This window comes from Drosophila tropicalis, unplaced genomic scaffold (assembly GCF_018151085.1).
Source record: "Drosophila tropicalis isolate 14030-0801.00 unplaced genomic scaffold, ASM1815108v1 contig_1187, whole genome shotgun sequence".
Taxonomy (NCBI): domain Eukaryota; kingdom Metazoa; phylum Arthropoda; class Insecta; order Diptera; family Drosophilidae; genus Drosophila; species Drosophila tropicalis.
Genome location: NW_027172559.1, coordinates 3,088,711 through 3,102,868, shown reverse-complemented (window position 1 = coordinate 3,102,868; position 14,158 = coordinate 3,088,711). Strand labels below are relative to the sequence as shown.

The following is a 14,158-nucleotide window of genomic DNA, read 5'->3' as shown; positions in this document are numbered from 1 at the left end:
TGCCATTGTTGCAGCAGCAATTTGCGCCGCCTGCAACATTTAACTGTTAAAGCTATACCTTTTGCATTGCATTCTGAGCCATTGCTGTTGTTCCTTCAGTCGAGTGTGCCAAATTATAGTCAATGATTGAATTAAATTTGCAATTGAAAATACCTACTCTTACTGTTCTACCTATGGGCAACACACTGCCAATTGCCGGTGAGTAGGCGGCAGTTAAGCCGATTTAGAGACGACAATAACAACAAAGAAATCACAATGCCTTCTTTCTCGTCTGCCTCTGAAATGCAAAACTATTGATGATGCAAAAGCTTGAACATGGTGATGTCATAGACTATTGTCGGTACGTGAATGGGCATTTAATTGCAGTTAATGCAAAGCATATAAATATAAAATAAATCTACCTACCTTCTATACAGATGCCTATGTATATACATTTAGATATTTTTTAACCTCTATATACATATTTACATATACATACATTATTTTTTTTTTAACAATATTCAATTTTACATTTATAAAAGTTGTAAGCTCTTGCGGTGGCCGCCTGAGAAATATTCGCTTATCTAGTAAATGTGAATGAAACTATTCAAAACGAAATGAAAAACCAACCACATTAAAGAAAAACCCATTTTCCTTTATTAAGTTTATGTTATGAAAAATGCAATAATCTAACAAATTAGCAGAGTCAAGGTACTCCTATATTTTTAAAAACTTTGAAACTACTAAGTTTTTTATATTGGCATACCCTAAACATACCATTTTTGGTTTTTTAAATATTAAATAGAACATGAAAAGTTCTCGTTTGAATGAAGACAGTTCTGAGCAATGAATATAATTTTTGCATGTAGGAAAAATTGTATTATTCAAATTTATTGAAAACCAATGACACAATATGATTAAAATTTCCAACAAAAAATAGTTGAATATTTATTTTAATGTTAATAAATATTATTTAATATTATTATTAAATAATCTTTTGACTGTTATTATCAATATTTGTCCGATGCAATTTAATATTACAAAAATAGTCAAGACTTTATGGTCTCCCTTCTCTTTGTGTGCCTGCTACAAGTACATCTTTAAGTTGAATGTAAGTATGTGAAGGCAATAAATTATTAAATCAAATAAAATTAAATCTATATATAGCTAGTATCTAGAAGATGAGCGCATCAACAATATCGTTAGCATCATAGCAAGGGATGAGATGGCAAGACAACATCCATTGACGACGTCGTCTCAGGGCTGTAATTCATGCAAAACCGGAACCAACTCAACAAACTCTCTTAATTAAGCGCAAAGCAATTAAAGTGTTGGCTTAATTAGTCTAAAGGCATAGTGTTTTATAACCGCATAAAATTGTTCTTATGGCTGCATATAAAACGTCTCTTCTTCTTCTAATACATTCACAAACTGCATGGTCTTGCATTAATGAATTAAGGACTAAACTTACGTTTCCGAAAACACAAAAGTGCTGAGGCTGAAAAGATAAATAGAAGGGCCAAAATGCAGACTCACAATACCCAATAACCCTAAAAGTATGCTAGGTAAACTGGAAATCCAAAACTCTGAAATGAGGTTAAGAGCATAGAAAATGTTTTGTTGAAAACAAGTTTTTCTTCATTAGAATATTACCTAATTGATTAAAAATCGCCTCATTAGTTAACCATAAATTGTGAAAATAATAATGTTTTATGGCAAACTGCAACCCAAAGATGATCACATATCAAATTGGCTGCACCAATTAAAGTGACCAAAAGTCTCATCTATACTTTGCAGTCGTTTCACTGCCTTAAGCATGCTCATAAAACTGCTCGAGCTTACACATATATATCCAATAATAGGGCATGAAATGCAACCAAGCCAAACTATAAATAACGTCTCATGTCGTTTCAGCCTCTGACCAAACATCCGATCGGATCCAATCCCATCCCATCCCCCAGTCATCCCATTCTCCGCCAAGACATGGCATCACATGTATGTGTGTATGCATGTATTGATGTGTGTCCTGTCCACTGCTTTTTAAATCAAATGATAATAAATCACCGCCAGATATCATAAAACATGTTGCTCATAATCATCATCGGCGATGGCCAAAGGGACAAGAGCAACAGCAGCAATAGCAAAAGCCTAGCTTGAACCTTTATATATATTTTTTTTCGTCTTGGTGGGAAATTTGCGCAAAGGCTTAGAGACTTGGTCTCTCTTCTCTTCTGTCTTCCTCTTTGCTGTTCCTAATTTGCATAAATGACAATGAGAGTCATAAAACATGCGTCGTTTCTTGTCCTCCCCATCGTGGTCTTGCGTGGATTCTTTTTTGTATTCTTTCGTTTTTTTTTAATAAAGAAAAGCCATAACAACAGCAGAATATAACTGCTGCTGCCTGCCGCACATTTTCATCATCGTCATCATCATCATCTTTGTCGTCATCGTGCAGCATGTTGTTGTTCTTTTGGTACATTGCATAAATTAGATTTCGCGCTGATCTACACTTTTGCTTTGGCACGACGAAGAAAGTGCTGCAGCATCAGCAGCCCAAAGCGATTTCGCTCTCTGCCCACCAAACAAAAAAAAAAAAAAAAGAACAAAATGTGAACAAGCAGCCAAAAGATTCAAAGTCGCTAAAGAATTTATATCGGCAAAATGACGGTCAAAAATGTTAAGGGCCAAAAGCGTGTCTGGAAGTTCAAATACGAGCAGGAAGCGGAGTCGGCACGCCAGCCAACTCGAGCTACTCCACTCAGACCAAGACAACGATGATGACGACTCTGCCTGGCGAGCTACTTGTGCGGCATGGTCGCTACAATCGCCTGTTCTAAGTCATGTGGGCATGTTGTTGCCCTTTTTGAAATTTATCTAAGCTTCACTTGACACTTGTCGTCGTCGTTTTCGAGTTGAGAGAGAAGTTGAAGTTGGTTTTTCAACATCTCGCGCCTTTAAAGTTCCTGAAGTTATCATTAGACAGCAAGCTGAACTTCAATTTTCCACTGATTCGAGTTAGCCACATACCAGCCGAGCCTTCAATTCATTTTATTCCATGTGTAGAATGGCCTTCTCCATCTATCTCTCTATCTCTGTCTCTCTCGTATTTGCTCTTCTGGCCTGTCTGCAACTGCAGGCGATTTTCGTTTTTGTATTTGACGCGCGCCTTCTTTTCCGTTTGCTTTTCCTCCATAACTGGCAATTTTTACAAGAAGGGACTCTTATTACCTCGGCCTCAAGATGCTCTTGAGACTTTTTGGACCGCACTCTATTCACTGTATCAGTGGATTCAAATAAGAAATCGAAGTTAGAAGAATAAGAACTCTAAAAGAAAGACAAATTTCTTAGTTTTTAAAAATGAATCCAGATTAAATACGCAGGGTTTAATAATTTAACCAATTATTCTTCTCACTGAACCATGTTTATATAGATTTATTGTAACAGTAGAGTATTTCGATTCTGTTTGGTTTTCCATGAACGCCCTCGCAACCATTAAACCTTCATTCACCCACAACAATCTATCTTATCACAAATATCTGGCGGACACCTTATTTACTTTTAATGAAGTGTTGGTCTCTAGCAATGGCAATTGCAATTGACGATGTTGCTTTGGGGGCGAAGGTAATTGTGGCATTTTCTTTTGGAGCTGTCAATTTGCGCATCAGTTAATAAACAGTCCATACACATAACCACACCATATATATATATATATATATATTTCTATCAATATCAATGCCATTGCCTATGCCAATTTTGAAGAACTCAATTCAGAATGAAATTGAAGCTAAGGCAATTTGTTGCACCCTAAAATGCATGCATGCAACTCCAGTCAAACCCTTTTTGGTGGGCCCTCTGACCATCGACTGTAGATTATCTTGTCCGATTGCGTTCAGAACGAGGCTAACTTGGCCCTGTCCGGACTTGGCTCTGTCTCAGTCTCAGTCTCTGACTCGATGTCTACTTCTTGGCCATAAGCGCAATTAGAAGAACAATTGTTAGACATGCAAAAGCGGGCGACGTCCCTTCCACTGGTCAGCAGCAGTTCCAGCTTCGATTGCCATCTGTGGTTTCTTGGCTTGGGGACAGAGACTAGGTTGGTCGCTCAAAGGGAGGAGAAGGCCGGGCACTGACTATATGTGCGTGTTTATAACTCAAATGAGCAATTACCTTACCAAAGGATTCAGTGAGAGCGATATGCTGAGCCCGATGCCGATGTTCAATGTTGATGCCCGGAATGGCCGCAGTTCGTTTTCTTGTCGTGGCTTTTAATAAACTCCTCACGATACTTCTAGCTCGCGTCAAAAGCTAAAGACAGTGGTTCAGCTTATGTAACGATTAAAAGTGAATCTTAATTTCCCATTAACTTTTGAAATTTTTTCTCAGGCATAAACTCTTTTCTATCACAATTGTATGTTTAATATAATAATATGCTTAAATATTGGACACTGACTCAAAATCAATTGATGGGCATTATCACGGATAACGTTTCAGTGCCAAGTAATGATAGACGAGAAAATTCTTTTGTAGAACAGGTAGTGGTCCCATAAGGGGCTTTCAAAATGCTGTTATCAAAAATGATTAATGAATAATAAATAATACATTGGATATACTACTAAATTGCAAAATATGATTTAATTAAAAATTACATATTTGTTTTATGTTTAAAGATATTTAACATGAATATTGCTTTTAACATGTTACGAATTCCTATATTTAGTTGTAAATTCATATAACTTGTCCCACTGTGCCATACTAATGTGTCTCTAACCATGGCGTTGACTTGTGAGAAAGCTCAGCCGGCAGCGGCAAAAATATTTTAGAATTTTCACAACACATCACACGACAGCAGCAACAGCAAAAGGCAATGGCAACTGCAACAGCAGGAGCCCTTTACAAGAGAGTGTGTGTTGGGGGATTGGGAGAGATTTTGCATCCCAGCCCGATCTTGCAGCTTCAGATTCACTTGGGCACCCGCACGCTCATAGCTTGTATTTGGCTTGTTAACTGCGCTTGTTTACTTTATGTTAAATTAAGTTGAGAATCGTGCAATGCAAATCAGTGCGAGGAAAAGTCAGACTCAGACTTGCACTGAGACTAAGACTAAGTTGGAGTTGCAGTCGGAGTCCACGAGTCGCCGAGTTGCATACAATTTTCCAACTCTTTTCTAATTGCCAGAAAGAGAGAGAGATCGAGAGACAGAGAGAAAAGGAAAAAGCACATGGCATATACTGATTGCTTTGCATACGAAATGAATTAATGTCATTGAGGAAGAAGATGTTGCCAGTTCTGTTCTGATCCAGCAGTAGCATCGTCTCCTCTCTAGAGAGCCTGTTACTAATTTGAATTACAGCAAAGTCAAAGAAAAAAAAAAAAACAAACTCAAGAGACTGAAGACTGGCTTCCTTTTCATTATCTAAGGGTCTAAGACTTCATTGCTCTGGCAGTTATCAAATGCAGCACATCAGAGTTGCAGTTGCAGTTGTAGTTCTGAACAGAGACGAAGATGAACTGAGAAGGTGGAGGAAGACAAGAAGCAGTATGTAAAAGACGACTGGCATCAGGCAGACGACGACCTAAGACGTCGTCACACACAATAATTAAAATCGCTGGCTCTTACCATGATTGTTTCTGCCGCCAAGAAGATAAGTGCAGCGGCTAGCAACTTCACTTTAACTGCAACTGCAACTTTAACTGAAGCTTAGATAATGCAAAATTGCAATCTATTGCTATTTCAGTTTCCCTCACTGTCTTTGTTGCTGTTCTTATGCAAATTTATGACTGACTGACTCTGACTGTGACTGGCAACTGCCACTGCCACTGGGCCTTTGGGCGAATTGTGAATAGAATGGCATCAAGAATGACATGCCAGCATTCAAACCTTTCTAAATTGGTTTTATATTCTATGACCAGTTTGGTTTTTCTTGTGCTAGGCATATATACATATGTAGGTAATATCATTCATTTTTATCAAAGTGAAGGTAGAATTTTCAATAAAAAGCACAGGGCGTATATAACATATTAGGTCAGAACTAAACCACTTACGTGTCTGTAAATGCAACGGAAAGTTTGGTATTCCCCCTAAAAAATGTTGGTCTTGGCTCTCATATACCACAAATAAAACATAATGGTGATAAACTTGCTGATTACATGTTATATACATCGTTTTATTGTACATATGTATAGATTTATATAATGAAAAATATTTCAAAAACATATGTATTTGGTAATATTTGCATTCCGATTAACATTTTCTTCTTATTTGTTGTATTGCTCAGATTTACGCATATAACCCATGGTTAATTCTCCGTTAGTTCTCCGCGCAAATTGGTTCTCATCATCTAGGAATAAAGCATAAAAAAATTGTATTATTATATAGGGGTAAACATGTTTGTTGGCTCTCACCATTTTCATTTTTTCTACAGAAATATCTTTGCTCAATACGTGACACAATTTAGTGTAGGCCGCCTCCATGGTGATATCACCAAGAAAAATAACACCCATCCCCCGCAGTCCAGCACTTGCATCGTAGTCTTCAGTCACTGATCCTCTGAGGCATTGAGTACAATTCACAATAATCACACCCCGGTCAATGGCTGATTTCAAATGATTGAGCAGTTCTTTACGATCTGACGGAATATTACCAGCTCCAAATGATTGAAGAACTACTCCCACTACAGGTTCTTCCAAAGCGGCCCTAATTTGCGTCTCGGGCATTTCAGGAACGATTCGCAGTAGGCAAATGGTCTTAGTATTCATTTCGGTAAGTAAACAGTCAGACGACTTGGGACGAATGACACGTTGATAGTCCACTTTAATTTGTACGCCAATTGAACCCAAAGGTGGAAAATTGGGCGAGTAAAATGACGCAAATGAATCGCAGTTGATCTTCACCGTGCGATTTCCACGCAGCAGTTTGTTGCCAAAAACCACGCACACCTCAGTTAGACCATACAAAGCAGCAATAATTAATGATGAGATGAAGTTTTCCTTGCCATCGGAACGCGTTTCAAAGATGGGCTTTTGGGATCCTGTGATAATCACTCCTTTGTTCAGATTCTCGAACATAAAGGACAGAGCCGATGCGGTATAAGACATGGTATCAGTGCCTTGTAGTACCACAAACCCATCATAGTCACCGCGGTGATCCTGGTAACACGATTAAAAAAAACTCACTTGCGTAATATTTTACCGAATTTGTTTACTTACATATATTCTCTTAGCTATTAAATTCCAATCGGAGATCCCCATGTTGCTGGAATCTATTAGTTTATCGTGTTGTTTAATTTTATATATAATACGCCGTCGCTCGTTCGTAACTGCAGGGAGACTCAAAAAGTCAGAACCCACGTAATCACCAATGGAATCACCATTGAAATTAGGATCAGCGCGCAATGAGTTTTCAAACTGACCGGATTCTGCAGGAGCAAGATCTAACAAAATAATTCATTAGTAAATAATCGGATAAGGATCTTCTGAACTAGCTGTCCTTACCATTGTTTTCATTCAGTTTCATGCCAATTGTACCTCCAGTGTACAGGACTAAAACTTTTGATAATATCGGTGCCATTGTTGAAAATTAAATGAAGGGTTTTCTTTAGACCTGCAGAGGTTTAATACCTTTTATACTGTTCTCTTCATGTTGATAAGACGCAAAAATGAAAAAGTATATTTTAGGGGACTCACACTTTTTAAAATTTCACTATCTAGGTGACTCTTATCAATGCACCTTGTGAATAGTAACAAGGTGACTAAGTTCTATTACAAAGGAAATTTTTAATCATATAATTTTTTTCAGGTCTTGTAAAGATAATTTTTACTGACATAAATATTACGTAAAATCGGAAAAATGTCGAAATCCTCGTATTTTTACTAAATTGAAGCAGAAAAATTTTGCGTTTGTGAGTCAATAATAGTCCCAAAGTAGTCGACTCAAAGCAAAAATATTTGGAAAATTCTACGAAAATGTGGGTTTATAGATTTTACGGAAGATTACCATTTATTTGTGATTTTATTCCATGCTATCCTAGATTTTCTTATTGTAGGATTTGCCCCAACACTAAGGCTACTCGCCTGGGGGTTACCTAAACTCTTCTATTTCTTATTTTCGACCATTTATCGACCGAAGTCCTACTGAAATTGATAGCTCTTGCAGGATTTCATCCTTGCTTTTACTGAAATCTCATTTTTTCTTTAAGAAACTTAAAGAAGGGACAAAATTTTTAATTTAAAAAATGGTTCGTTTTTTGTTATCAAACATATTTTGAATTTGAAAACAATCAATTAATCAATTTAAATAGAATTAGTATCTATACGACATTAGGCACTTTTGAAATATTGCAGAGTTCAATTTTAATTAGAGTCAACTAATTGATCACTTGCTTTTTTTGGCTTTTTCTTGCGTATTTTCGAAATAAAGCAAAACATCTTTCAAAAAAATATTTTATACAATATCTGCAACATCAATACGTATCATCTGATTAAAAAAATTAACGAAATAACCGTTCAATTTTGTGTTTTAATTCGTGTTAACACTTTAGTTTAGTTGCGAAGTTGAGTCACTGTAGTTGCATTTATGTAAACGTTAAATTTATATTTATACACTTTGCAATTAACAGACATACTTATAAACTTATCTGCGGTTATCTAAAGATCATAAAACTTTGAATTCTTGAAATGGGGGTTTCCAACAATAGAATTCTATGGTTAGCAATATAATAAATTATACCTGGATATAATTACTTTGCAGATATACCTATTCCTTTGCAAGTATGAACTTTAAAATTAGTTTGGTAAATTTTTTTTTGAAGGGTCACCTCACCATTGCAGCGAGAGTTTAATTTTTAATTCTTATATCCCTTTGCAGACATGAACTTTAAAAATAGTTTGGTGTTTATATTTTTAAATGGTTACCTCAACTATTACAGCGACAAGTGTAATCTTGAATTTTGAACAAAAAAAATTAGTTGATATCACTTAAAGAAACTGTATGACTATTTTTGTAAGTGCATACAGTTAATCCTTCAGTTATTTATTTTTTTGTTAATTTTAAGCAATGTAAAAAATGTAATTTCAAATCAAAAATTCATAATCAAAAATTACATTTTTTTCTGTAAACTTAGAACTGATTGTATTTCCTTTATTTGTTGTTAGTAAATGAAAGAACTTTCTGAACTAAATTAAAAACTGTAAGGTTTTTTGATAAGGTAACAGACTTTTCAGTTAAGTTATCGATTGGTCAAGGGCTACAAACTGAAAGAATTACCCATGAACTACCTCGAGGAACTGGGTTTATCTTCTTAATGATAATTAGACTTAATTGTCATAAATATTATGCCACAAGTTCATCTAATCCGCTCTAATCCATTTTGCTCATGCATAATTTATGCCAAATTAGTATGGTTTTATTTGTTTTGCTTTTGCCGCAACAAAAATTCACAATATAAATTATGCAAAACAAAAAAAAAAAAAAAATTAAAAAACAGCTAGACAAATTTCTAAAAGTTTGCATAAGAGTAAAAGTTATTTATGTTTCGATAGGGAAAATTTTTAATAAATATATGTATGTATGCGATACATATTTGGATCAAATTTAGATGAAGTTCTCATTAAAAACCAAATAAATCATGGTTAATGGATTTTCGATAGATTTATATGGTCAGTTGTGGGTCGATTTCGACAAAATTTCTTTGCACCACAAAAGGAGTTCATTCATCCTTTTGCATAATGCATAAGGAAACGAACAGTAAGAGAGGAGAAAATAACCAATTGATGTGGCTGCCACCAAGTGCGTGTTGCATAATTTCCAGGTGCTACATGCGCATTCTTTATATTAATTTATGCTCTTTTTTTGGGCGTTTATGCAAAATACAAAGTGCTTCATGCCCCAAGGGATCGAACATGTTCGACGTAGGGGGAACATGATTAAAAAGAGAGCATAAAGATTGTGGTGCAGGAACTATCAGGGACTGATTGTAACCTGGTTTAAGAATTATTTATGATGCAATTCGGTTTTACACCCAGAGAATGAGAGAAAGAGAGGGGCAGAGAGAGAGAGAGAGAGAGAGAAACAGGGAGAGAGCGCTACAGAGAATTCGCCAACTCAGCTCAGGGCATAAAAAGTCGATTAAAGCATCGACTGCTGTGGAGGCGTTTGCTCCACTTTTATAAAAACAAAATGATATTAAAAAGTTTATTTGCTGTTCTGAAATTAAAAAACAAAGTTAAATACAAAATCGTACTCGAGTCTTGAGACGAGTGAGTGAAGAAGCTTTAAAGTGTTATGCAAATAAGCCCATTGAACAAAGAAAGCGGCGCGAGAAAGAAAGAAAGAAAACAAAACCCAATGACAGAGACAGCAAAGGAGAAACAAAGAAAGAAAGAGGCTATAAAACATTCATATTTTTAGTTTTATTTAATCGTAAATGACCATCGACGATCTCCATCTCAATGTCTCGATCTCGATCACCATCCGGAGAGGTATAAGTAGCTCACGTTAGGCAAACATCAGCGTCACTTTCTTTGGAAGTACTAACCCGTCCAGACCAGACATGACAACGCGTTGTAGTCTGTCCCTGCAGCTCCTGCTGCTGGGCTTTTGCCTGACTCTATCTTGGGCCCAATATCAATACGAATCGCCACAGAAACAGCATTTCACTTTGGCCCAGCAATTTGCCGATGCGGTGGATGTCGTTGAACCACAGCCCGACAGCGACCTGAAGTCGTCACGTCCATCTCGTGGCAAGCAGCGCAATCAGTGCACTGTGAAGCAGAATTGCTGTAAGTAGAGTGTCTATGTCTTGGAGAATTTTACTAACGTTTTACTCGTTCTTTTTAAAGTCTGCGGTACACCAAATGTGAATCGCATTGTTGGAGGCCAGCAAGTGCGTTCCAACAAATATCCATGGACTGCCCAACTGGTCAAGGGTCGCCACTATCCTCGTCTCTTCTGCGGTGGTTCCCTAATCAACGATCGTTATATCCTCACAGCTGCCCACTGTGTGCACGGTAATCGGGATCAGATCACCATTCGTCTATTGCAAATCGACAGATCTTCCCGGGATCCTGGCATTGTTCGCAAAGTTATCCAGACAATTGTGCATCCCAACTATGATCCCAATCGCATTGTCAACGATGTGGCCCTACTCAAATTGGAATCTCCTGTGCCTCTAACTGAGAATATGCGTCCCGTTTGCCTGCCCGAAGCAAATCACAACTTTGATGGCAAGAATGCCATTGTTGCCGGTTGGGGTTTGATTAAGGAGGGCGGTGTCACTTCCAACTACTTGCAGGAGGTCAGCGTTCCAATTATCACCAATCAGCAGTGCCGAGCCACTCGCTACAGGGATAAGATTGCCGAGGTTATGCTCTGTGCTGGCTTAGTAAAATCTGGCGGCAAGGATGCCTGCCAAGGGGATAGCGGTGGTCCACTGATTGTCAACGAAGGACGCTTTAAATTGGCCGGTGTTGTCTCCTTTGGCTATGGTTGTGCCCAAGCAAATGCTCCTGGTGTCTATGCTCGTGTTAGCAAGTTTTTGGATTGGATACAAAAAAATACACAGGATGGTTGCTATTGTCAGGGCTAAGTCTCTCGTTCTCCCATACTTCATCTCATCGCACAGCTTTTTTCATACATGTTTCCTTCATTAGTAAATTATTTTAAATTATTGCCAGAAATAAACATATTCTCATTCAAGTAATTAGTTCCATTAAGAAAGGTGTTAATGTTTGCCACAAGATTACTAAAGCAATGACTCATGATTTAAGATTTTGTTCTTCTGAAATATTACCATATTATTACGATCCGTGATATAAGTATTAGACAGATTCAAAAATTGGTCGAGAGAAACGGACTTTGAATTACCAAAACAAAACTTCCATTTCAATCTGTCTAAATTTCTTTTCGATTGGCATTCTGTACGAGTATTCTCTTCTCACCCTTTTTATATTAATATTTTTTTTTGTGGAATTTTGTGACCCACACCCTCAACTCATGTTTGTACCTAATGTACATGGATTTTGTCGGAATGATTAATGCCTTGAAATTGTTTGGCGCTGCTGATGGAAATCTTTTTGGCAGAGCTCACATCATAATCATAATCGGTGCTGGATGCCTCCATTGGAACGCTGTCAATCAGACCACTGCGTTGCCGCCCCCTGGTCGACGTTACAACTGCACTCGCTATGGAGGCAGAGCGGCATAATTTGTTTTGACTCATTTTCATGCGCAGCTCATAAATTTCTGACTAGGCCTGTCCGGCTAGCTGGCCAACCCTTCTCCATGATCATTATGACGAAGATGTTGAGGACGAGGATGAGATTGGTGATGGTAATGCATGTGGACAGGAGAAGCATCTGCATAGAGTTTTTGCATTGCATTGATTTACTATGTGAACACTTTATGGCTGTTTAAGTTGTTAAATTGAATTAAGATGAAATAAATTCTCGAGCAATTTTTATGTTTGTTAATAAATTTTGCATGCCCCGGCGATAATTTGAACGGGCTTCTGCTGTCCGATCATAAATTGTGAGACGATTGTTGCTGTTGTTTTAGAGTCGCGGGGGGATAAAATCAAAAAGGGGAGGAAACGGGAACAGCAACGAAGACAAACAGAGAGGGAAGTAGATAGAGCTCATACATACGACGAAGACACAATCGAAATAAATAATTCATGCGAATGCGAACAACATGAACGCACATCCTTGCTTAAGTTCAATCCCTGTCCCAGGTTCAGATCCCGGCCCAAGGGAGCAACTACAAATGGAGTGCAGTGCCATGGAATAGAGTGGAGTGCCGTGCATGTAGATAGAATTGAAGTTGTGGAGTGCGGTGATGATGCTGAAGTTCTTCGTTTTGGTGTTTGGTGTTTGCATTTTAGATTTTTTCACACCTCAACTTGGCGGTGGTCGTTGGAGGTGTTGCGGTGGGTCCGTTCAAAGCAGCCGCCGCCGGCTGGCAGTCAGGCAGGGCCAGGAAATAGCCAACCTGTCCATGTATTTGGCACTTGATACGGGCTACAAGTTGCAGTTGAAGGTAGAGTTGGACTTGTCGGTAGGTTTATCTAATGTCCAAGAGAGTCCAAGAGGCCCTCTGACCAAATTTGGCTCCTTCAAATGCACACCTAGAACACATAGACCCTATGGCCAGTGACTTCGAATTTGTCGTGACTTGTTAATGATACGTTCGGGGCAGAAGGCTTATGGTCAAGTGTTCAAGAGTGTTGGCATGTCGCTTAAATGGGCTACACGTACCATTTAGACGACGATGTCGGTGCCATCTTTGCCTCCCTTTGCCACCAATCGCAATTTTTAATCCACACCAATTTCATTGCCTCTCCTGCCTCTTTGCCATCTCAATGTTAATCATTCTTTTGCCCGGGGGCCCTCGGGCTATGAAAATTTCATTGATTTGAATAGTTTTGTTCTTGTCTTCCCTTTCAATTTATACCCAGCCATAAATGTATTTAGCCTGCTCTTCTCTAGAATTTACGACTCTAAAATCTTGACTAGCGATAATTAAAGCAATGGCCAAACAGCCGCAGCACCAAGATTAAAACCCAATAATTTAAAACCCGGTTAGAGAATTTTATTTTCAACCAAGCAACGATAACTCTGATCTCATTTGTCTTGCCGATGCCTCTGTAATTCCATATATCTGCTGCGAAATTAAAAATAATATATAGATTCACATCAATCACATCTAGAATGGTAATGCCATCACCTCACCAGTCATTAAACATTTAATGCAAGAGAACTAAAGAAAGAAAAAAACAAAAAACATTAATGAAAATACAAAAAAAAAAAAAAAAAAAGCCGAAAAAAATTTATGTTTTATGACTTACCGTCTCGAAGAACTAGTGTACTCAGAGGGTAGAACTCAGCTGAGCCAGACTGAAGTTTTTATACCCTTCCTGCAGAACATATTCATATGCAGAGGTAGAATAAGGGTGAAATTCTTAACTGAAATCTCAGGATTAATGTATTTAATAACTTAAATAAAAAAAAGCTAATCGATAATGTTGCTTACTCAGTTTGGTGAAAGCGGTCTTAAAATAAGCATACCATATTTCCAAGGGTATGAAAAGCAAATATCGAAGCTCATATTGAATTTTTATGATGGACTGCAAAAATCCTTAATGGCAGCATGAGTTGTGCGTAAAGATAGTTATATTTTCCGAATACT

The 14,158-nt window shown here is 37.6% G+C and overlaps 2 protein-coding genes across 2 annotated transcripts; one reads left to right on the top strand and one right to left on the bottom strand.

Annotated features, from left to right (window-relative positions):
- Window positions 1-6,115: 6,115 nt before the first annotated feature.
- On the bottom strand, window positions 6,116-9,096 carry LOC137575708 (L-asparaginase-like). The gene is made up of 5 exons (XM_068288345.1): window positions 8,890-9,096; window positions 7,471-7,579; window positions 7,186-7,409; window positions 6,382-7,125; window positions 6,116-6,317 (listed from the first exon to the last, which is right to left on the bottom strand). The coding sequence occupies exons 2-5, from the start codon at window positions 7,544-7,546 to the stop codon at window positions 6,276-6,278; spliced, it is 1,086 nt and encodes a 361-aa protein (XP_068144446.1). The 5' UTR covers window positions 7,547-7,579; window positions 8,890-9,096; the 3' UTR covers window positions 6,116-6,275.
- Window positions 9,097-9,613: 517 nt separating this feature from the next.
- LOC137575179 (trypsin-1) lies at window positions 9,614-11,583 on the top strand. Its single transcript, XM_068287609.1, has 2 exons — window positions 9,614-10,755; window positions 10,816-11,583. The coding sequence occupies exons 1-2, from the start codon at window positions 10,527-10,529 to the stop codon at window positions 11,559-11,561; spliced, it is 975 nt and encodes a 324-aa protein (XP_068143710.1). The 5' UTR covers window positions 9,614-10,526; the 3' UTR covers window positions 11,562-11,583.
- The last annotated feature ends 2,575 nt before the right edge of the window (window positions 11,584-14,158 follow it).